The sequence below is a fragment of the Bos taurus genome, chromosome 11 (assembly GCF_002263795.3).
Source record: "Bos taurus isolate L1 Dominette 01449 registration number 42190680 breed Hereford chromosome 11, ARS-UCD2.0, whole genome shotgun sequence".
Taxonomy (NCBI): Eukaryota; Metazoa; Chordata; class Mammalia; order Artiodactyla; family Bovidae; genus Bos; species Bos taurus.
The window spans coordinates 98,374,105-98,396,103 of record NC_037338.1 but is presented as its reverse complement, the minus strand read 5'-3'; the positions used below and the strand labels follow the sequence as shown (position 1 = coordinate 98,396,103).

The 21,999-nt window shown below is 54.5% G+C and overlaps 3 protein-coding genes across 8 annotated transcripts in view; 1 reads left to right on the top strand and 2 right to left on the bottom strand.

Annotated features, from left to right (window-relative positions):
* Window positions 1-18: 18 nt before the first annotated feature.
* PTRH1 (peptidyl-tRNA hydrolase 1 homolog) lies at window positions 19-5,192 on the top strand. Of its 4 annotated transcripts, XR_009496327.1 has the most exons (6): window positions 553-781; window positions 1,151-1,370; window positions 1,813-1,945; window positions 2,088-2,133; window positions 2,238-3,030; window positions 4,124-5,192. XR_009496327.1 is itself a non-coding variant. In XM_015473679.3 (5 exons), exons 2-5 carry the CDS (start codon window positions 1,202-1,204, stop codon window positions 2,418-2,420), a joined length of 531 nt encoding a protein of 176 aa, XP_015329165.1. In that variant the 5' UTR covers window positions 19-266; window positions 1,151-1,201; the 3' UTR covers window positions 2,421-5,192. The 4 variants fall into 4 exon arrangements, 3 of the variants coding, with proteins under 3 accessions (XP_015329165.1, XP_002691673.2, XP_059747569.1); XM_015473679.3 differs by lacking the exon at window positions 553-781 and adding an exon at window positions 19-266 and having other exon boundaries at window positions 2,238-5,192; XM_002691627.6 differs by having other exon boundaries at window positions 1,846-1,945; window positions 2,238-5,192.
* On the bottom strand, window positions 2,609-8,751 carry CFAP157 (cilia and flagella associated protein 157). 3 transcript variants are annotated; one of them, XM_005213420.5, is made up of 9 exons: window positions 8,512-8,749; window positions 6,243-6,514; window positions 5,425-5,578; window positions 4,722-4,989; window positions 4,232-4,362; window positions 3,903-4,053; window positions 3,364-3,530; window positions 3,011-3,200; window positions 2,609-2,696 (listed from the first exon to the last, which is right to left on the bottom strand). In XM_005213420.5, exons 1-9 carry the CDS (start codon window positions 8,673-8,675, stop codon window positions 2,625-2,627), a joined length of 1,569 nt encoding a protein of 522 aa, XP_005213477.1. In that variant the 5' UTR covers window positions 8,676-8,749; the 3' UTR covers window positions 2,609-2,624. The 3 variants fall into 3 exon arrangements, with proteins under 3 accessions (XP_005213477.1, XP_005213476.1, XP_059747566.1); XM_005213419.5 differs by lacking the exon at window positions 2,609-2,696 and having other exon boundaries at window positions 2,873-3,200; window positions 8,512-8,751; XM_059891583.1 differs by lacking the exons at window positions 2,609-2,696; window positions 8,512-8,749 and adding an exon at window positions 8,143-8,504 and having other exon boundaries at window positions 2,873-3,200.
* Window positions 8,752-14,753: 6,002 nt separating this feature from the next.
* STXBP1 (syntaxin binding protein 1) overlaps window positions 14,754-21,999 on the bottom strand; it is a 67,807-nt gene continuing 60,561 nt past the window's right edge. Inside the window, 1 exon segment of the mRNA NM_174619.3 lies at window positions 14,754-16,168. Coding sequence (NP_777044.1) covers window positions 16,086-16,168 — 83 coding nt within the window. The 3' untranslated portion in view covers window positions 14,754-16,085.

Here is a 21,999-nt window from a genome sequence, read left to right as displayed (position 1 = left end):
AGTCCAATCCCTGAAATCCAATTTCAAACCAAGACGGAAAGAGGCTGCGCGCTTAGTCGCTCAGTCGTGTCCCACTCTTTGCGACCCCATGGACTGTAGCCCGCCAGGCTCCTCTGTCCATGGGATTCTCCAGGCAAGAATACTGGAGTGGGTTGCCATGTCCTCCGCCCGGAGATCTTCCCGACCCAGGGATGGAATCCAGGTCTCCCACATTGCAGGCGGATTCCTGACCGTCTGAGCCACCAGAGAAGCCCAAGAATACTGGAGTGAGTAGCCTATCCCTTCTCCAGCGGATCATCCCGACCCACAACGCTCTAAGAGATGACTCCTTGCAATGGCTTTAGCAAGTTTTTATTAGCTGGGGAAGCCAAGGAAAAGGCTTGCCGGCTTTCCGCAGCGAGGCAGAGTCCCAGGAGTGGGTCAAAACAGGGCACACTCCTTCCCAATCCAGTGGTCAAACAAGGGCTCCGCGAGCCCAACAAACCTCGCAGGAGACTGTGACGCGGCACCGCGGAATGCGCGGGGACGCCCAGACTAGGCCACCGCCCGGCCACTTCCGCCCCTCAGAAGGGTGGCGGCCACGTGGCCCGCCCGGGATTGGGCGTTAGCGGCTAGGGGCGGCTGCGACTGGCTCGGGGGCTGGCTGACGTCAGGGGGCGGGGTCCGCGTCCTGAAACTGGGCAGCATGGGGCTCCCAGGCCTCTCGCGCGCCGGGCTGTGGCTGAGTCGAGCCATGAGCCGCTGTGTTTTGGAACCCCGGCCTGCGGGGAAGCGGTGGCTGGTGAGTGGATTGGGGGAAAAGCCCCGTAGGGACTCCTGGGCCCTAGCTCCAGTTCTGCCACAGTCTCCTGGGCAAAGTTCTCCCCCTTTCTTGAGTTTTCTTATCTAGAAATGGTCAGATGCTTCGATGGGCTCCAGACTTCCAGGAACTCCGCTCCTGCACCGGGGGGCCCTGCCCGCCCACACCGGGGGGCGCTTCCACTTGGCCTTCTGGAGTCTTGGAGTTTCTTGGATTCCTCCTCGTGGCCCTAACCCATTCCTGCAGTTTTCCATTTACCTTCCTCTGCTTTGGGGCCCCGGGCGGGGGCGCGCTGTGAGATAGATTATGGGGAGAGTTGTCGGGCCTCAGTTTCCCTGATGTCGCCCGCAGGTGGCAGGTCTGGGAAACCCTGGACTTCCTGGCACGCGGCACAGCGTGGGCATGGCAGTGCTGGGGCAGCTGGCGCGGCGGCTGGGGGTGGCGGAGAGCTGGGAACGCGACCGGCGCTGTGCCGCGGACCTCGCCCAGGCCTCACTCGGAGATGCCCAGCTGGTCCTGCTCCGGCCACGGAGGCTCATGAACCTCAACGGGCACAGTGTGGCCCAGGCGGGTAAGTTGAGGGCCCCATGTGTGTGCCACCCGGGAGGGTGGAGGGGCCCGGAGGGGGCATTCTGGACTGCAGCAAATCGGTTCACCTAGAGCTCCAGGTACCTGTTGAGCTCCAATTGCTGCCTGGCCTTGGGTGACTGAGAAATTGAGAATCTCAGTTTCTTTATATGTAGTGGTGGTTTAGTCGCTCGGTCATATCCAACTCTTTGAGATGCTATGGACTATAGCCCCCCAGGCTCCTCTGTCCATGGGATTCTCCAGGCTGGAATACTGGAGTGGGTTGCCATGCTCTTCTCCGGGGGCATTTTTCCCAACCCAGGGACTGAACCCGCGTCTCTTATGTCTCCTGCATTGGCAGGCGGGTTCTTTACCACCAAGTGGGGTTAATTGTGGCCTCTCCTCATGGGAGCCCAGAGTCAGGACAACCTTCCTGGGCAGATCAGTAGTAACCGGAGCCACTGTTTCCCTGGGCCAAGTGGAGCTGTTTGGACTGACTGCTGAGGAAGTTTACCTGGTACACGATGAGCTGGACAAGCCGCTGGGGAAAGTGGCTCTGAAGCTGGGAGGAAGCGCCAGGTGAGGCCCTGAACTGGTCAGGGTGGGATAGAGAAGCTGACCTCCAAGTGGGGGTAGAGGTGCCGACCCCAGGCTCGGCGGTGGATGGGGTGAAGGGTGCTGACCCAAGGAAGCACTAATTGCCCCCTCCTATCCCTTGAAGGGGCCACAATGGAGTCCGTTCCTGTATGAGCTGCCTCAACTCCAATGTAAGTCTGCCCCTCCATCCTGCATTGAGTCGGGTGGGCTGGCACAGGGCTCCCACCACTCCTTCTCACCAGAGCTCCTTGGGCCCCCTCTGGTTCCCCCACAGGCAATGCCACGGCTGCAGGTGGGCATCGGGCGGCCGACCCACCGGGACGCAGTGCAGGCCTATGTGCTGGGCCGCTTCTCCCCTGCTGAGCAGGAGCTGCTGCCTCCAGTGCTGGAGCGTGCTGTGGACCTGCTCCTGGGCCACATCCACCAGCGGAGCCGGGAGTCTTCATCAGGCCCCTGAGGCCGGTGGACTCGGCTGTTTGCCCGACTGTCATGCCCGCGCCCATCCACCCACCCACAGAGGTGCCACGCCAGCCTGTGGGGTCTTTTTTTTTTTTTAATGTAACTCTTCTCTGGGCTGCCCCAGGCTGCCTGTGGACTAACGCGGGGACTGTGGCCAGAACAGTCCTTCTCTAGGATAGAAGGTTGGTCTTTTCTCCGTGTCCTACTTCGAAAGTAGGGAAACTTCAGGAAGACTAAGCTTTTTGAACCTTTTCTGAGGAGCAGAGGTGTGGATCTGTAAGAATAAAGGTGCCAGCTTAGAAGCTGAAGCCTCCGTGGGGGGGTTCGGGGTTCCCACCCCTCCCCTGCCTTGGAGGAGGGGCCCACAGGGTCCAGCAGGCTCCCCTCCCAGGGGATGTGTGGGCGCATCTGGGTCCACTGAGGCCTTGACACACCTTTCTTCAGCCCATTTTACAGGTGGGGAAGTGGAGGCTTAAGAGAGGTCCAGCCACATCCACAGAGCCACACAGCTACGGTGTGGAAGAGCTGTGATATGCTCCCAAGGGTGGCCCTCATCTGGCTGTCCCTGGGGGCCCCTGGCACCCTCACCTCGGGGCTGCTGTACGTCTGTAAGTTGCCCATGCGGGTGGTATGTGAGAGCAGCCTGAGGTCCTCAGGGTTGGGTGGGATGTGGATCCGTCGAGGTACCAGACCCAGGTCCCCAGGCCGGTAGGGTATGATGCCGGACAGCTGCTGCAGCAGAGACCCCGTCCTGAGCAGCCGGGTGCTGCTGCCCTGGCTGTGGGGAGGGGACTGGTGTCATCCCCTCCACATCTTAGACGAGGAAGCCGAGATTCAGAGCAGCTCCGGGGAGCCAGGCTTCCGGCCCCGGCTCAGCCGAGGACAGCCTTTGGACGTGTCCCATAGGGGTCACGCGGGGTCATGCGGGGTCATGCACTCACCCCTCCCTGGGCAGGCCACAGGGCTGGCTCTCCCGATGCAGGGCCTCAGCCATCTGGGGGCTCGAGACCACGGCCGAGCCGAGCATGAGCAGCAACTGCTGCAGCATCTCCTTGCGCTGCAGCTGGAACATGACGTCGAAGTCACCGTCCTCCTTGTTAGGCTGCATCTGCCGAGAAGGGGATGGGTGGGCCTACCAGGTCAGGCCCTTTGTGGCCCCAGCATCCACCGCTGGGAAACTCCAACCCCAGTGCCTGTTAATCTCAGTATTCCCTGGCTGTGGTGGAATACCCATTCTCCAGATGGGAAGACTGACGACTTCCAGGGCCTCAGAGGCCTTTGTCCAGCTCCTTTGAGACCTCAAATGGCTCTTCGACTTGGAGAATCAGAAAAAGACAGATCTTCCAGGAAACTCTCAGGGGAGAGATGGGCCCTGGGCCTGGCTTGGCCATCTCTGGTGGTCTGCTTGTCTCCAGGCAGTTTCTGCTCCTTGATTCGCTGCCCTCCGCCCCCCCCCAACTTTCACCCACTTCCAGTTCACCTGCACGATGTCCTGTAGGAAGGAGGTGGCCTGGGCCAGGGCTGTCTCCAGGCTCGCCCGGACCTCCTGCTCTTTGCTCAGCTGCTGCTGGAGCCGCTGCCCCTCGGCCTGCCGCCGCTCCAGCTGCAGGTTCAGCTGGTCTCTTTCGTTCCTGGGCCCAGGACAGGACAGGTCAGCCTCCTCCCCGTCCTAGGACAACAGGCCCTGCCTTTTCTCTCCAGCCAGCCCCGGGCCTCAGCCTGTGTGACAGACAGAGCCTCCAGGCCTCTGTACAGAGCGGGAGTCACTGACCCGTGACCACAGACGGAGGGGTTCCCGCTGCTCCGCACCTCAGTGCCTGATTGTCCTGCTGCTGCTTCAGGAGGTCCTGTTCCAGCTGGCCCAGCAGGACGCGCAGCCGCTCGGCCTCAGCCATGCCCTGCTGCTGCTCGCGGCACTTCTCCGTCAGCATGAGGATGACCTGCAGTGTGGGCAGGTGGCCATGCTCTGGGCCTCGCCACAGGCCCTCAGCCAGCCCCGTGTCCCCCAGAGAGGCTGGCCGGGGCCCTGGGAGCCCAGCACCCACTGGACTTACCTCAGGGCTGCTGTGCACCCGTTAAGTCACCTGTGTGGGTGGGTGCCCCGGGGCTGGGTTCCCCTTCAACCAGTGATGGGGGCTCCAAGTCAAATACAAACCAGCGATGGGGGCCAGAGCCCTCCTCCATGCCCTGACCCCAGGTCCACCCTTGCAGGGGCCGTATTTGCCCCGAGTACAGGGCCCTGGGTTTCCTTCCTGCTCTCCGTGCCAAGCCCCCTGGGGTGAGGGCCGGGAGTGTGCACCTTCTGGTGGCCCCGGCTTTTCCTGGCCATGAGCTTCTGGGAGTTCTCCAGCAGCTCCAGCTGTTTGCACAGGTCGTCCTGGTGGCCCCGGAGCTGCTCATTCTCCGCCAGCAGCTGCGTGCCCTGTCGTGTAATCTTGGCCAACTGCAGGGTCACCGCGTTGTTCTCTGTGATGGCCCGCTTGGTTGTGTCCCACATCTGGCTCGTGGCCACCTTGCGGAACTCCGTGGCCACCATGTTCACACGCTGGATGATCTCCTTTCTCAGTCTAGGCAGGATGGGTGGGGGTGAGGCACAGTTCGGGCAGGGGGAGTCCCCAGAGCACCTAGACCTGTCTGCTCCATCTCCCACAGGAGGGGCCAGGGCCACCAGCAGGAGGTCTTTGTTATAGACCCTTTGTACTATTTTGAACCATGTCCGTGTATGATGAACCATTAAATATAATTTAAGTCGCAAAAAGTGGCACAAGGATGTCCAGGGATTCTCCAATGCTTGTGTGAGAACTGGGGACCTATTTATTTTCTCTCCACCCACTCCCCCGCCCCCCCAAATCAGCCACAGTTTCGAGGAATGGCAAGTCAGGGCATCAGAGAGCTAGCATGGTTCCCCCTGCCCAGTTAGAAGCCAAGGCTGTCGGAGGCCTGAAGACCTGGCTGTCCTTGGCCTCGGTGAGGGGTCCCATGCCCAGCAGCAGCCTGCCCACCTGTCCTTGTCCAGCACCGACTTCTTCTCCAGGTTGTGCACGTAGTCCTTGTATTCGTTCTCCTGCTTCCGCAGCTGGTCCTCCAGCGACATGAACTTTTGCATGAGCTCCTCTTTCTGCAGCCGGAACTCCTCCAGGGCTGCCAGCTTTCCCCCTGCCCCGCCACAGGGCACGGGACTGGTGAGGGGCCGCCTCGGGAGGGCAGGGCCCCGGGGGTGGGGGCAGCAGGGCTTTGCGTGATGACGCCCCCCACCCTTCCCCATCCACTAGGGCCAGTACCCTGTCCCCACACATAATCCTGCCCACCTTTATGGGTCAGTCTGGAATGCCCTTCCTCTCCTCCCCAAGTCTTACGAAGCCTGGTTCAGGCTCCACCTCCTCCAGGAAGCCCCCCTTGACACTCTCTACTCTCATGAAAGTGACAGTGACAAGAGCCTCTGACTCTGAACACCTTCTCTGGATCAGGCACTCCTGCTGTCAGCTGAAAGGCACAGCCACCCTTGCCAGCTGGGTGGCCTTGGGCAGGACACTCCACCTTCTTGAAGTGCTTCCTCACCTACCCAGCGGCAGGTGGTGATGGTATTTCCTGCCTCAGGATTGCTGGGACCATTACATGGAAGATACATGTGGGAAGCTGCATGTAGCTGTTGTTGCTCAAGGAATATGTATCATCCCCACTTCCCAGGTGGGAAAACAGGGTCAGAGAGAAGGGCTGGCCCAAGGTCACAAAGACAGTGGGAGAGCCCAGAGAGACAGAGCCTTGGGTTTCCCACCCGCTGTGGTGTGTGCCCGTAGGCTCACCGGCCAGTACCCCTCACCAAGGATGATGTTCTCGGTGGTGAGCTGGTCCTTGGTCTCCTGGAATTCGTGGCGCACCTGGGCTAGCTGTGCCTCGAAGGCATCCTTCTCTATCTCCTTGGCCAGTTGCAGGCTCTGGAGCTGCTCATTGAGGTCGGCGATCTCATCCACCCGCTGGTTGAGCGTGCGCTTGAGGAAGGCCACGATCTCCTTCTTGTTGTTGGCCAGCTGCTCAAACTCCTGGCGAAACAGCTTCTCCTGCATGGCCAGCTCATCCCACTTCCGCTGGTACCTGGGGTAAATGTGGGGCGGGGGTCCAGGGGGCCTCCAGGCAGTCAGGCTGCTCCCGGGACCCTCCCATAGTGGGGCACTGGAGGTTCCAGCCTCATCTCCCCTGGTCAGTGCTTGTGACCGCAGCTGATGCCTGTGGTCAGCGCTTTATGTGCATAACATCACTAGGGTGTAAGCTCTGGGAGGGTGGAGCCTCTGTTAACGTTCACAGTTGTGTCCCCAACACCTAGCGCCTGGTATGTAGTAGGTACTCAGTGTGTTTGTTGAATCCACAACAACCAAGCAAGTAGGGGCTATGATGATTATACCCATTTTGCAGGTGAAGAAACTGAGGCACAGAGGGATGAAGCATCCCTGAGTTAGTAAATGGCAAAATCAGAACTTGAACCCAAGTCAGTCTGATACCCGAAAATTAAGGGTCTTAAGCATAATGGTTGCTGCCAGCTCTGTGCCCTGCTTAATATATCACACTTCAAAGCCCAAGCTTCTGCACCTGTGATCTTCCCTACCCTCCTTCACTGAGTGAACCCCTGTGTTGCCGCCTCCGTGGAGCCTTCCTGGCCCTGAGGCAGCATTTGAGGTCCTCTCGTTGGGGCTATCCTGTAGATTGACCCTTGTCCCACTGGGAAGTCAAGACCTGACTCCTCGCATTTCTGTATTTTGGGGGGCCTGGCAGAGGAAGTTGGCACATAATAAGTGCCCAATAACCATCTCTCAAATGCATTTTTCCCAAATACATTCCATCTGGTGTTTCCAACTTGAGGGAAGCGTGTGAATTTTTAAGAGTTGTTGTGTAAGCAATTTTCTAGTTTCCAATGGAATAATGGGTAGAAACTATTTGGAAAGATGTTTAACTTCACAACTAACTCAACCAACATCTTCTGAACGGAAGCATGGTGCAGGGTGCAAAGCTGGATGACCTGATCTGTGGAGCAAGGTTTAGGGAAGTCAGGGCCCAGGGCCGGCCCAGAGCCTCTTCCTTGGGGTGCCTTCCTATCTCCCTGAGCCTCAGTCTCTCCACCACTTATCATGGGGGTGACTAGAGGGCGTCTCTCATGGGACGGTTTTAGGGACACAATGAGCACCAGTTCAGGAAGGTCTCAACATCAGCTGTGAGTATTTGTAGCAACATGTGACTCCTCACGTTAGCCACTTAGTCGTGCCCGACTCTTTGCGACCCCATGGACTGTAGCCTGCCAGGCTTCTCTGTCCATGGGATTCTCCAGGCAAGAATACTGGAGTGGGTTTCCATTCCCTTCTCCAGGGGATCTTCCTGACCCAAGGATCGAACCTGGGTCTCCTCCTGCACTGCAGGCGGATTCTTTACCATCTGAGCCACCACCAAAGGGGTGTGTCTTTTGAGGGTCATCCTGAGACTGGGCCAGGAACTAGTGGAAGAATAAGAAAAGTGGGCAAGTGCATGTCTCAGGAGAGTTAGAGAATCCCCCGCTCCACACACCACCACCCACCTCGCACAGCCCTCCTCGTTTACATTTGGAAAAACAGCCCTGGTGGACAAGTGGGCTTGGCAGCTGGAAGAGCCATTGGGGCCTATAGCTCAGGGGATCACGGCACAGGCACTGGGGGGTGGTGGGGGGCAGGTGGGAGGAGGGGCATATGGTCACCCACCTGCCAGGGGGCTGCCATCTCCAATTTGTCCCTCCGATTGAACTCTGCCCTCTTACGTAAAATGTGTGGTCCCGGGGGGCAACTGTGAGGCAGGAGGGACGTAGTCCTTGCCTCGGGATGGGCTAGGCTCTTAACTAGGCACTGGGCCCCTGGAAACTCTGGGAGCCAAGATGGGGCCAAGAAATCCATTTTTCTTCAAAATCATGAAGCCTCCCAATGTTATCTTCCAGGAAACTGAGGCAGGGATGGGGGTGGGTCTGGACATCCCCTGGGAGGCCAGAACACAGGGGCCCCACCGACTGAACCTGCACAGTGGCCAGCTGTGAGTCACTCCCTGACCTGTCAGGACCACCCTGCCCGCCCACCCACCGGGCCAGCCTGTCCTCCAGGTCGCGGATCTGGATGTGGTAGAACTCTCTGATCTCCTCGCTTATAGGCATTTCCATGGGCTTGTTGGCCAGGTTGGGATCCTTCTTGCCACCTTTCTTCTTCTTGAGCTCGGGCTCTTTGGCCCCCTTCTTTTTAGGAGCCATGGCTGGTGGCAACCACTACTCCAGGGCCTCTTTAAGAGGCCAGGTGGTTGCTAAGGAAGTTCCTTGCATACATAGCAACAAGCTTACGATGCGAAGCTAGGCTTAAAGGGACCTTCCCTCTTCCTGGCGAGGATGGGTTTCAGGGACCAGCCTCCTGCTCCAAGGCCAACAGCGCCACAGAGGCCACAGGCCTGGGTGTCTTAGACCATGGCGTCTCAGAGACCAGGACGCCAGGCTCACTGGGCACTCTTTTGGGCTCTGGGAGACCCTTCCCTCAAGAGGAAATTGGTGACATGGGAATATTACAGTGGGTCAGAGCCCTAGAAGGGCTTCCCTTGTGGCTCAGATGGTAAAGAATCCGCCTGCAATGCAGGAGACCGGGGTTCAATCCCTGGGCTGGGAAGATCCCCTGGAGAAGGAAATGGCAACCCACTCCAGTATTCTTGCCTGAGAATTCCATGGACAGAGAAGCCTGAAGGGCTACAGTCCATGGGGTTGCCAAGAGTTGGACACGACTTAGCGAGTGAACCAGACCACAAAGTCCAGCAACCCCTCTGGCAGCTGGGTCTCCGGAGGGGAGTGGGTGCAGTGCACACAGCCCAGCAGACTGCAGTGTTAGCCCAGGTCAGTGGCCTGTGGACTCAGAGCACTGCCATCTCTAGGAGGCTCTGGAGGGAGGAAGCCCAGCCCCAAGGGAGACAAGGAAGCCAGCTTTCTTTATAGTCCAACTCTCACATCCATACACGACTACTGAAAAAAAACATAGCCTGGACTATGGTTTTATAAATAAGTTAATTTGTACCTCCAGACACTTTAAATGATTGTTTCTTTCTTAAGAAATCATCTTCACCAATTGTTGTTTTGCCATAGGGAGGGTCCATTGAGCTCCTTTCCTGTGCCATTCCAGACCCCCACCCAGGCTATCTTATTCAGCTAATAGATATTTACTGAGCACCTACTAAGGAGATCCAACCAGTCCATCCTAAAGGAAATCAGTCCTGAATATTCATTGGAAGGACTGATGCTGAAGCTGAAGCTTCAATACTTTGGCCACTTGATGCGAAGAACTGACTCACTAGAAAAGACCCTGATGCTGGGAAAGATTGAAGGTGGGAGGAGAAGGGGATGATAGAGGATGAGATGGTTGGATGGCATCACCGACTAGATGGACATGAGTTTGAGTAAACCCTGGGAGTTGGTGATGGACAGGGAAGCCTGGCATGCTGCAGCCCATGGGGTTGCAAAGAGTCGGACACGACTGAGCGACTGAACTGAACTGAACAAAACAGAAATAGAGTCACAGATGTAGGCAAAGGGCAGGGGGATGAACTCCCTGGGATGAATTCAGAGATTGGGATTAATATACACTCACTCTCCAGGCAAGAATACTGGAGTGGGTTGCCATGCCCTCCTCCAACCCAGAGATCGAACTCACATCTCTTATGCCTCCTGCATTGGCAGGCATATATAAGACAGGCATATATAAGCCCCATATATAAGACAGATAACTAACAAGGATCTACTGAATGGCACAAGGAACTCTACTCAATACTCTGAAATAATTTATATTAGAAAAGAATCTAAAAAGGAATGACAGAGGTGTATGTATAACTGATTCACTCTGCTGTACACTTCAAACTCCTAACAGCAACACTGTAAATCAACTATACTCCAATAAAAAAATAAAGTGTCTGGAAATTGTTCTAAGGCATGCAGTAAATGCAGAAACATTTAAGAAAAATCTACAGAATCTCTGCAAGTATGAGTCTAGTATTTGAGCAACGATGCACTTCCTTATCAGCTGTGATATATATTATTACATATTATATATATACACATACACACACACATGCATATTTGCGTTTTGCCTGAGGCCAAGGTACAAACACAGACGCCACCAGATGACCTGTGTTTGCCATCATCACAGATGAGGGCTTGTGCCAGATACAGGAGTCCAGCTCCTCCTTGCCCGAAACACCCACTGAGACTGATTCTCTTGACCCAAATGTGGCTGAACAGTGAGTAGACATCACCTCCATTTCCTGAGTTATCATAAAGTGCCTGGTATCGTGCCTTCTCTCTTTAAAAAAAAATTTGATTTGGGTTCACGGGGTCTTAGTTGCAGCACACAGGATCTTTTCATTGTGGCATGTGAACTCTTAGTTGTGTGTGAAATCTAGTTCCCTGGCCAGGGATTGAAGCCAGGCCCCCTGTTTGGGAGCTTGAGTCTTAGCCACTGGACCTCCAGGGAAGTCCCTGGCCTTGCGCTTTCTCATCAAAGGATTAGGAAAGCTTGGAAGCAGGATCAAAGCCTGTCTTTGATTAAGGGAAGGTGCCTGCGGACAGTGCTCAGGGCAGGTAGTCCTTGAATAACACCAAGTGCTCGGGGAGTGGTCAGTGTTGAGCCTTGTCAGAGTTTCTGGGCGTATCTGTCAGCAGTCCTCCTGATTTCAGCAACTCTATGAAGCTTTTCTTGCCTTGGGCAACTATATGAATCCACTTAGGCCGCCATGACAGAATGCCATACACCAGATGACTTCAACAACAGAAATCTAATTTGTCAAGTTCTGTCTGGAAGTCGGGGGCCAAAGTGTCGGCAGGCTGTTTCCTGAGGCCTCCCCTTGGCTTGCAGACAGCTTTCTTCCTGTCTCTTCATGTGGTCGGCCCGACCCTGGGCATGTGCACCCTTGTCTCTCTGGGTCCTAATCTTCTCTTCTTATAAGGATACCAGTCAGATTGGATTAGGGCCCACCTTGTTGACCTCATTTTAACTAAGTTGTTTAATGGTCTTGGGCTTCTTTGGTGGCTCAGATGGTGAAGAATCCGCCTGCAGTGTGGGAGACCTGGGTTCTACCCCTGGGTTGGGAAGATCCCTTGGAGGAGGAAATGGCAACCCACTCCAGTATTCTTGCCTGGAGAATCCCATGGGGTAACAAAGAGTCAGACATGACTGAGCAACTTTTCACTTTCACTTCACTGGATTTCTGACACAGGTCTCCTAAAACCCTTGGAATTTCCTGAGAGGCATATCTTCTGCTCTTCATAACAAGCCCCTTCCCACATACCCGAGTTTATGCTGCTGAGGTTAAGAGGGGAGGGGCAAGAGCTTCAGGGTGGGGGCTGCTCATCAGAAACACCGGGCAGAGGATTAGAGGGTTAGAACTTTCTGCAGCTCCCACCCCCGACCCTTAACCTGTGGAGAGGGCAGAGGGGCTGCAGACTGAGTTTCAATTACTACTGGCCGATGATTTAATCAACTCTGCCTATGTAACGACACCTGCATAAAACCTTCTAAACAACAGAGTTTGGGGGGAACTTCTGGGTTAGTGGGCAAAGGGAGGTGCTGGGAGGGTGGTGTGCCTGGTAAGGGCATGGAAGTTCCTGGCTAACCACCCCCGCCCCCCTGCCAAGTCCATACCTTGCCCTGTGCGTCCCTTCCATTTGGCTGTTCTCTGGTGGTATCCTTTGTAATAAACCAGTCACAGCAAAGAAAGTGCTTTCCTTCATTCTGTAAGTTGTTCTAATGAACTATTAAACCTGAGGAGGGGGTTGTGAGACCCCTCAAATTGTAATCAGCTGGGCAGGGTAGTGTGGGCACCCCTTTGTCTGAAGTGGGGGCAGTTTTGTGGGACTGAGCCCTTGATCCGTGGGTCTGCATTCACTGAATAATTAGTGTCAGAACTGATGTAACTGTCAGACACCTAGTTGGAGCCAGAGACTTGGAGAAATGGTGTGAAAAGTGGTATGTATTTGGTGTCAGGGAAAAAAACAAAAAGCTCACTTCCCTCACCAGTTCTGTGTAATGCAAGCTTTACCTGCGTGTACTCCTCTGGGCAGGCATGGCCAGGAAGATGGGGGCTCCCTCTCCTCTCAGCTCCTAGTCTGAGGCTCCAGTTTCTCCCTGGAAGGGGCAGACGGCCACCCTATCTCACCTTCCCCCTCCCCCATGTTGCAGGATGTCTACTGCCCATAGGTAGAACAGAGGGCGTCCCTGTACCAGCCCAGACAGAGGGTAGAGGTCCCACTCCAGGTGTGGCAGGTTAGGAATACCTGTACCCTGATGGCTGTCACCTCAGCTAGCTCCTAGGATGGAGGTTCCACACCGAGAGGGGCTAGCTGAGAAGAGCAGGGACTGCTACCCTGGAGCCCACTTGTAGAGCAGGTGTCACTCCAGGAAGAGTAGGTCTGTCCCCAGTCGAGTGCAGTAGCGCATGGCTTCTGCTCCGGGGAAAGGCAGTCTGTAAGGACAGGGTACTCCACAGCTGTGCCCGAGGGAGCTGACTTTATTTGGATCAGAGCTTTGAAAACTCCTTGTCTAAAGGTGTTGTCAAAACCAACGGAGATCTTGGTGGGGGGGGGGTTAAGAGAAGGCTGGTAGCCCTGTGATGCAGTCTGGTTTGCTTTGAAAAAAAAATGTTTATTTATCTGGCCATGGGAGCACACAGAATCCTTGGTCTTAATTTCAGGATGTGAGTTCTTCAGTTCTGCGGCATGGGAACTCTTTAGTTGGGGCATGTGGGGTCTAGTTCCCTGACCAGGGATTGAACCTCGGGCCCCCTGCATTGGGAGCTTAGAGTTTTAGCCACTGGACCACCAGGGAAGTCCCCAGCACCTGGTTTTTACAGGGTTCTGGTGGCTCAGACAGTGAAGCGTCTGTCTACAACGCGGAAGACCTGGGTTTGATCCCTGGGTCGGGAAGATCCCCTGGAGAAGGAAATGGCAATCCACTCCAGTACTCTTGCCTGGAAAATCCCATGGATAGAGGAGCCCGGTAGGCTACAGTCCATGGGGTCACAAAGAGTCGGACATGGCTGAGCGACTTCACTTTCCTTTCACTTTAGCAGCATTACCTCTGGTGCCACTTTTTCCTCCAAGGAGTGTAATTCTGCTGTCTGTTGTTTGGGTTTCTCCCACACCTTTAGGGATGGACTTAATTGGTTTAATTCTAAAATGTATTCTTTTGTGATTGGTATTGGGGGAATTTGCTTGGCTTATGGATGAGGTCACCATGCTTCATTTGAAATTGATTGAAATATTCCCAGTGTCACCATGAGCCTAACGTAAGGGTCCCCCTCTTCACGCTGGGCCAAACTCATCACAGTCTCCCCAAGTCATCAACAGGCTTCATGCCTTCCAGATCTGAAAGTTCATTGGAAGGCTAGGTGGTGTGGCAGCAGGAAGAGAGAACACTAAGGCTGATGCAGTGACCGCATCACATGCCCTGAATGCACCGTCACCACAGGCTCATGGACGGGGCCACCTGCCGAGACGCAGCCCTGCCGTCTCTGAGGCTGAGAGACAACCTACAGAGAACTGCCCGCTCTCAGGCAGTGTGGTGCACACTCTGCGGATTGTCTGCAGACTCCAGACGGCCCTAGATCCTAGTAGTGGCAGTGACCTGGATCCAGAAGGCTCCACGCCACGGCCGGGGGCAGCTGGGCTCCTCCCCACTGGACCATCGATGAAGCCTTTCTCCTCCTGCTCCCCAAGAGAAACCGGGTGGCGAGTCACCCTGGACACCATGAACGGGTGCTGATTTATTTCTTTATTAGACTCGAGTGCTTTAGTACAGAACGGTACAGAGATGATACACGTTTGTGCTTCAATACTTTCAAACACTGAGATTCTGATAATTTCAAGGTAAACAAGTTTCAAGACAGACTAGCTTTTTTTAAAATATCCTTTTGATAAATTATTTTTTATATAAATAACAGAGAAAGGAAAACCAACGTGTTGGACAAACAAGGTCCTGAAGCATGAGCGTCGTTTGGTCAAGGGAAGGGGACAAAACAAGCAGTTTTAACAGGAAGAAACCAAGGCAGGTCCTTACAGTCTGTCCTAAGGAAATAAGATCTTGTAAGGAAGGGCAGGGGGGCAGGGACACAGACCTGAAAACTAATCTGAGTGCAAAGGGGGAAGATTTCAAAGCCTTGAGAAGAGAACGCCACGATGCACCTAACGGGCGGGCGGAGGATATATTCTGAAAGGGGAGGGGGTAGCGGAGAACTAGCACACACACATTTGCAACGACGATGCCACAAGACAGTAATATACACACACGGTCTGGGGGGGGTTCAAGGGCGTGGGGGGTGGGTGCGGGACATTTTTTGTGACTTCCACTGTCGTTATAGTTCACAGCAGCAGCAGAAAAGAGTGTGCTCCCTTCCGGAGAACGAGCCGCTGAGTCCTGAGGATGAGGAGACATCCTTCCTGCATTGGCCTCTTTGATTTCTGCATCAACAGCTAAGTTTTATACAGCTACATCTTTATACAGAGTAAAATGATTGTTTTTTTCTTACAAGCATGATGACAAATGACCCCACACTACACAAAATAAAGTATTAGGGAGTATCTTAAACAGAGGATGATCTGGGGTGCGATTGGGGTCTGTGTAAAGCCAGCAGGCTACTCTTCGTGTAGTTTGAAGCCTCAGGGGCACGGACAGGAAAGGGACCTCTGAACCAGGAGCCTGCAGGACCCTCCCAGTCCTAGTCCGTTGCTGAGCCATAAGCTCTACCCAAGCTGACCTCACTAAGAAAGAGGAGCTCTGGTGGTGGTGTCGGGGGTGATGCCTGGGGAAGGATGGGGTCTGAAGGAGCAGGTCTAACTGGAGACCCAGGTCCCCAGTGGAAGCCTGCTCCTCTCTCATCCAGGCACGGTGATAGACCGCAGACAGGACCACAGCGCTGTGGCTGTGGCCAGGGAGGGCGCTGAGACAGGGCACCCAGCCCGACTTCCTGTGGCCCAACCCCTACCCCCCACCCCCAGCACCGGGGGATGGGGGGAGCGAGCCCCTTGGGGGGAGAGAGCAGAGGCTGGCTCCAGTGCAAACCTCTCGAGATGTCACCTGAGCTTCACTTCCAAGCTCACGTGAATGAGAGCCGGCACCGAGGGGGAGGAACTGGAGTGAAGAGAAAAGACACCCTCAGTTTGACATACTCCAAGAATGGAAAGCTCAGTGATTCCCAACACGAACAGGAGCGACCCCAAATGGGTTCTTAAAAACACCCAAACGTCTACCTTCCCATATGCAAGCAAATGTGCACACGTCACGCTGGGCTATGTACAAGGTCATAAAATCCTGACTAATGGGGAGGAGGTGTCCATTCACCCTAAACGGTTCCAGGAACCTGATGGCAGCATGGCCCTCGTCCCAAACGTCTCCTCCAGGATACACATAGAAGGGACTCTTAAAGAAAAAAAAATCAAAAAACAATGCATTCTTTTGTTTCAAACAAGAAGAAGAGGGCATCACCAAACACGAGAACGCAGCGGCGACAGTGCCGGCCGGGCGTGCAGAGCTGGGGGAGGCGGTAGAGGGAGGAGGGGTCAGCAAAGGGACCAAGGCGGTCGGGGCTGCGAGCACTTCGGGGAGAGGGTTCGGTTTTGTTTGGAGGGGCGGCTTATTTTTTAACTGCTTATTTCTTCATCTGTTTTATTCAGTTTCTTCAGCGTGTCCAGCAGTTTCTGTGGGGTGAGAATGTGCGTGGATCCTGGGGAGGCAGAAAACACCTGTGAGCTTGCCGCCTCTGGTTTCAAACACTTTCCCCCTCCCCTGCCCTTGTCCATTCCCACAGCTGCAGCCGCCCCCTCCCCTCCCCTGGCCTCGGTCGAGTGGACACAGAGAGGGGGGTGGGGGCTGGGGTTTGGGGCCACATCACAACTGGCCCAGGAGACATTTGGGGGTCATGGGTGAACAGAACACCTCCTCTGGCTCAGGCAGGGTCCCCCGGGCTGTACCGAGGAAGGTGCTGTCTCTCCAGCTGGGCTCAGTGCTGTCTCCCAGGGGACAGGGCAGCCATCCTTCTAATTCTCTCCTGAACTCAAGGTGAAGCCAGGGAGAGAAGTGCCGAACCACATGGCGGGGAAGAGGGGGGTGAACAGGGCAGCGGTTCGTAGGGGGGCTGTGTGTGGAAAGAGAGGTCCAGGTCGGAAGGAAGGGGGTGGACAGAGCACCCAGGGGAAGCCACCGTGCTCTGGGAGCCAGCTGGCTGGGGCTTCATGGTGGGAGGGACCTCAGGTGTGAAAGGGGTAGGGCCGGGGAACCTGAGGCCTTACCTTGCAGAGACCCGCACATTGTAAGAGGTTAGAAATGCTTGCAAAAATTTAAGCTAATGGAATTAGATATAATTCTACTGCAAAAATAAAAAAAATAAAAATAAATGAAGTCCTTTTTCATAAAGAGAGATCTAATAAGTGCAGTAAAAAAAGATGCATGGATCGTGTGGTTTGGACATGGACTTACTCAAAAACAACAGAAGTGACTGGTGTGTGAGCATGACGCCTGCACGCATGCAGCAGAAGGCTTCAAAGAAAGAGATCCCGGTGGGAGAGAACTGAACAAAAGAGACCCGTCCTTGAAAATGTGCCTCCCTGGAGATGCGGGCAAGGGTGCAGGCCTTCCTGGGAAGAGGGGACCAGAAACCACAGGAGGCCAGATTTCCACCCTGAAGGCGGGCAGAAGAAGGCTTTGGTGGGATCCTGGGGAGTGATTCCAAATAGCAGGGTCTGTATGCCTTTGACCACTACTTTTCGCAGCTGACCCGACGGCTGGCACTGCAGACCAGGAGAACACTGGAGAAGCCGTCTCTGGTGTGAGAGACTTCCCTGCAGCTCAAGCCCCAGCCACTGCTCTGAGTAAGGAACCAGTCCCTTCCTGGCTGCTTCCCTGAGGGGCCGAGCGTGATGTCCCGAGCGAGCGTGCAGCCCGTGCCAGCCCTGTGCCCGAAGCTGACTCTTTCTGCAGACTCAAGGCTCCTTTGGCAAAGGTGACACCAGTTTCAACAGGGTGTCCCTGTCTCCCTCGAAGACACTCATTTCTGTGACCTTATGAATCTTCCTGCAGGTCCTAAAGGTCAAAGGCCTCATCCCTAGATGAGGTAATAGGAATAAATGTTACCAAATTCTGACCAGGACCACTGGCAGAATGAAAGTCTCCAAGTCTCAGCTCGATGCAGTTTAGGTGTCTACAGCTGAGAGATGGCTGCTGGGAACTCTAGGCTGGGATTACCTTGGGGGCTTCCTAGGCTATGCACATGCCAGAAAAACCATCCTTAACGTCCTCCCCAACAGCCATCCACTGGATTCCAGGAAACAAGAGGAAAGACTGGATTTAAAGGGGAATCAAAAGGCCTCTGATCAGATGTCTAGACCATCGTGCTTCCTAACCTTGCTTCCGTGCAGATTCAGGGCTGGGGGGAGGCCAAAAAGAGGTGAAGGAATTCATTCTTTAGAACTGGATATTATCTGATCGTCTGGTGCTCCCAGTCTTTCACTGAAAACAGACAACATCCAGGACCAAGTGAAAGTGTTAGTCGTTCTGTCGTGTCCTACTCTTTGCGACCCCATGGACTGTAGCCCTCCGGGCTCCTCTGTCCATGGGATTCCCCAGGCAAGAATACTGGAGTGGGCTGCCATTCCTGTCTCCAAGGGGATTTCCTTGACCCATGGATGAAACCCAGGTCTCCTGCATTAGCAGGCAGATTCCTTACGATCTGAGCCAGGACCAAGAGTATCAGGTAACCAGTGAGGCCTCTAGGGCTCCTCACACAGGCATGCTCCTGTCCCTTTAAAGGATGCAGACCAGCTGGTGTTAATCTGAAATCACCTGAGACCCATTCCTGCCACGCAATCAGCGATATCGCTGATCAAACTTAATACCCTGGTCAAACTTCTCAGCACCACAAACACTGCAAACGTTCTCACTTGAACCCAAAGGTGGCCGACCATGCAGGCCCTCTAGAACCACTCCGAGGGTCCCCCTTATCCTACATAACCGCAAATCTGAAATGTGAACGGTGATCTTCAAAACAAAGTCATCCAAAGACTGTCAAAGCTTGTGGCCACAGTGAGCTCTGCCAGGACAAAATCCTTCCTCCTCACTGACAGCATCTGAAAACCAGAAGACTTCTGACAGATCAGCTGATCCAGCTGGTTCTGGAATTGCCCGAATCAATCCTGCAGACTCAGACTATTGAGGGCAGTGTCAGGGAATAGTAGGTTTAAACTGCACATTTAAGAGCAGCCCAGGTGAGTGAGATGATCTGCCAGGTGTGGGAAGACAGTGGCCTTGCCCACCGGCATCCTACAGATGAGAAAAAGATGCTCATGCCGGTGGGGCATGTTGGTGGCACAGCCAGGCCTAGAAGCCATGCCTCTGCTGTTGATTCTGGGGGCCCTGTGGCCTCCTGCCCTGGGAGGGGATGTGGAAGGCAATGTTCAAACAGCAGCTGGGCACTGGGTCAGCTCTGAATTCAGATTCAAATCTGAGTCCCATTGAAAAAGTGGAACTTATCTGACCTTGATCTAAAATAAAGCAAAGTGTTCAACATAAAAACAAAACAAAAAAACTTCTTCCCCTTGTAAGTGCTGTGTAATAGGTCTAAGTCGGCCTTGCAGCTCCTTTCATTAGCTTCCGACCGTTTTCTGGACATTCGCTAATAGTCAATCCTTTTAACATAAACCATCCACAGCACCAAGGTGCAGAGCTGATCAAAATATTTCATTTCTTGGTTGGGAGGAATGATGGATTGATTAGTGGGGACTGAGCCGAGACTTGGTGGCATCTGTATGCTTAGTTATCCACGCCTTCCCCCTTTGGCCAGGGCCAGGTGGAGCAGGCCTCAGCTCCAGGACAGAAAGGGGTCAGGAGGAGAGGGAGGGGCCAGGAGGAGAGGGAAGGGCCAGAAGGAGGAGGGGCGAGAAGAGGGAGGGGCCAGGAGGAGAGGGAGGGGCCAGAAGGAGGAGGGGCGAGGAGAAGAGGGAGGGGCCAGGAGGGTGGAGCACAACACTGGCATCCACACACAAAGCCCAGGAGAGCACTCGTGGGCCCACGTTCACTGCCGAGCAGGGAAAGGGGAAAGGGAAGGGGAAGTCGCTCAGTTGTGTCTGACTCTAGCGACCCCATGGACTGCAGCCTACCAGGCTCCTCCATCCATGGGATTTTCCAGGCAAAAGTACTGGAGTGGGGTGCCATTGCCTTCTCCGGTGCCACCTGGGAAGCCCTTAAAAATTGAATGAAAGTTAAAGTGAAGTCGTTCAGTCGACTCTTTGCGACCCCATGGACTACAGATTACCAGGCTCCTCAGTCCATGGGATTTTCCAGGCAAGGGTACTGGAGTGGGTTGCCATTTAAACCCATCTCTAAAAGCTAAGTTTCTGCTCACACTGATGTGTGGGACACCACCCTGCCTCTCCAACACCCTGTATTGTTCTAGGCTTTAGTCACTTGGACAATTACAACAGAAGTGGGCAGGCTGGACATTCATCTGCTTTTTAACTTCCCTGGGATGAGGACTTGGAGAAGGCAATGGCACCCCACTCCAGTACTCTTGCCTGGAAAATCCCATGGATGGAGGAGCCTAGTAGGCTGAAGTCCATGGGGTCACTAAGAGTCGGACATGACTAAGCGACTTCACTTTCACTTTCATGCATTGGAGAAGGAAATGGCAACCCACTCCAGCGTTCTTGCCTGGAGAATCCCAGGGACGGGGGAGCCTGGTGGGCTGCCATCTATGGGGTTGCACAGAGTCGGACACGACTGAAGTGACTTAGCAGTAGCAGGGATGAGGACTCTGTGCCTCGATTTTTCTTAACTGAACTCTAAAATACAGCGCTGCCCAATAAAGCATCTCAGAAGCCAAGAACATACAGTCTGTAGTGCTCTCTCTGCTCTAATGGCAGCCAAGACACTCTCTGCTGATTGAATGTAAAACAGAGAAAGCAAAGGAGAGGTGTCTCCGATTGCAAGGAATCCCAGGACAAATCCGAGCAGGAACCCTTGGGGTCTGGGTTTGTGATTCTTTCTGACTCTGCAAGGGGTCTGCCAGGGCTGTGGTCATGTCCTTTGCTGCTGCTGCCGCTAAGTCACTTCAGTTGTGTCCGACTCTGTGCGACCCCATAGACGGAAGCCCAACAGGCTCCCCCGTCCCTGGGATTCTCCAGGTAAGACACTGGAGTGGGTTGCCATTTCCTTCTCCAATGCGTGAAAGTGAAAACTGAAAGCAAAGTCACTCAGTCGTGTGCGACTCTTAGCGACCCCATGGACTGCAGCCTACCAGGCTCCTCCACCCATGGGATTTTCCAGGCAAGCGTATTGGAGTGGGATGCCACTGCCTTCTCCAAATGTCCTTTGAGAAGTCTCGAAATACAGCAAATGCTGTCCACCTACCTGCCATCTGCATGAGAACCAGATCTCTCTGATTACCATCCTATCAAGGTGCTTCTTAAGGATGACTTTTTTTTTTTAACACTTGCTTTTATTCATCACCCACTGGCCTCGTTTTCTAGGCAAAGGCAGCCTGGGCAGGATGGCAGATAGCCCAGCGCCACAGCCAGCCTCACTGTCCTGGCTTGCAGGCCCTTGCTGCTCCTCACCTCCCTACTGCCCCGGGGCAGCTATCTCTCCGCCAAGGCAAAGAAAGAGGGATGAACAACCCCGCCTCAAGGGCCAACCTTTAGAGCAGGTCCTTCATAGATGGAGCTCATTCTTTATAAAATAAACAAGCATACTTCTGACATTACCCAGCCAGGGTTCTGATGTTCACTCCCCAGAGAATGGAGGGAGGGCTTGCCAGAGAGCGGGGCAGGGCTGCCTGGTTTGAGTCTCCAACTGAACGACGGCATCACAGATGGCCAGAGTCCGAGGGGCTCTGCGATCCAGCCTCCCTGTGTTCTGTAGCCCAGTGGGAGTAACCTCCCCCACTCACACAGGTGCTTGTGGCCAAGCTGGGGCTAGAGTCCTGGTCTGTCTGCTACTCACTCACAGGTGGCTCACAGGGCACATCTCAGCCTGGGGGTGGGGGTGGGGGAGGGGACATTTCCAGGGTCCGTGGTCAGTGGAGTAGAGGAGGGCATGCACACAAGATGTGGCCTCATCACAGTGTGTAGTGAAGCTGAGAAACGACGCATGCTGCAGTGAGGCCTTTGGGGCCAGTCTGCCGTCTGAACAGGTTGGGGAGGTTCCCAGCACGATAGAAGAGTGGAAAAGAGAGAGCAAGGAACTCTTACTCTCTCAAGGGCAAGAATAAAACCTGGATAACCTACCAAACCCACAACAGGTTCCCAGGTAACTGAGATAAAGGCATGAGCTCGTGGGAGAGGATACGCTCTTCAAAACAGCACATAGTGTTGAGAACAGATTTCTACCCAAAGGCTCTCAATCTGACTAGGAGACTCCAGCTGCAGAGAGGGGTATGCTTCTCAAGTCTTGGAAGGACCCACAGGGGAATTAAAAGCAATTACCGAAAGAGCAAATGACTAGGAAGTGCCGCTTTCCCTAGACCAGGAGACACCAGCTCTTTCCACTGGTGGCTGGAGTTCACCA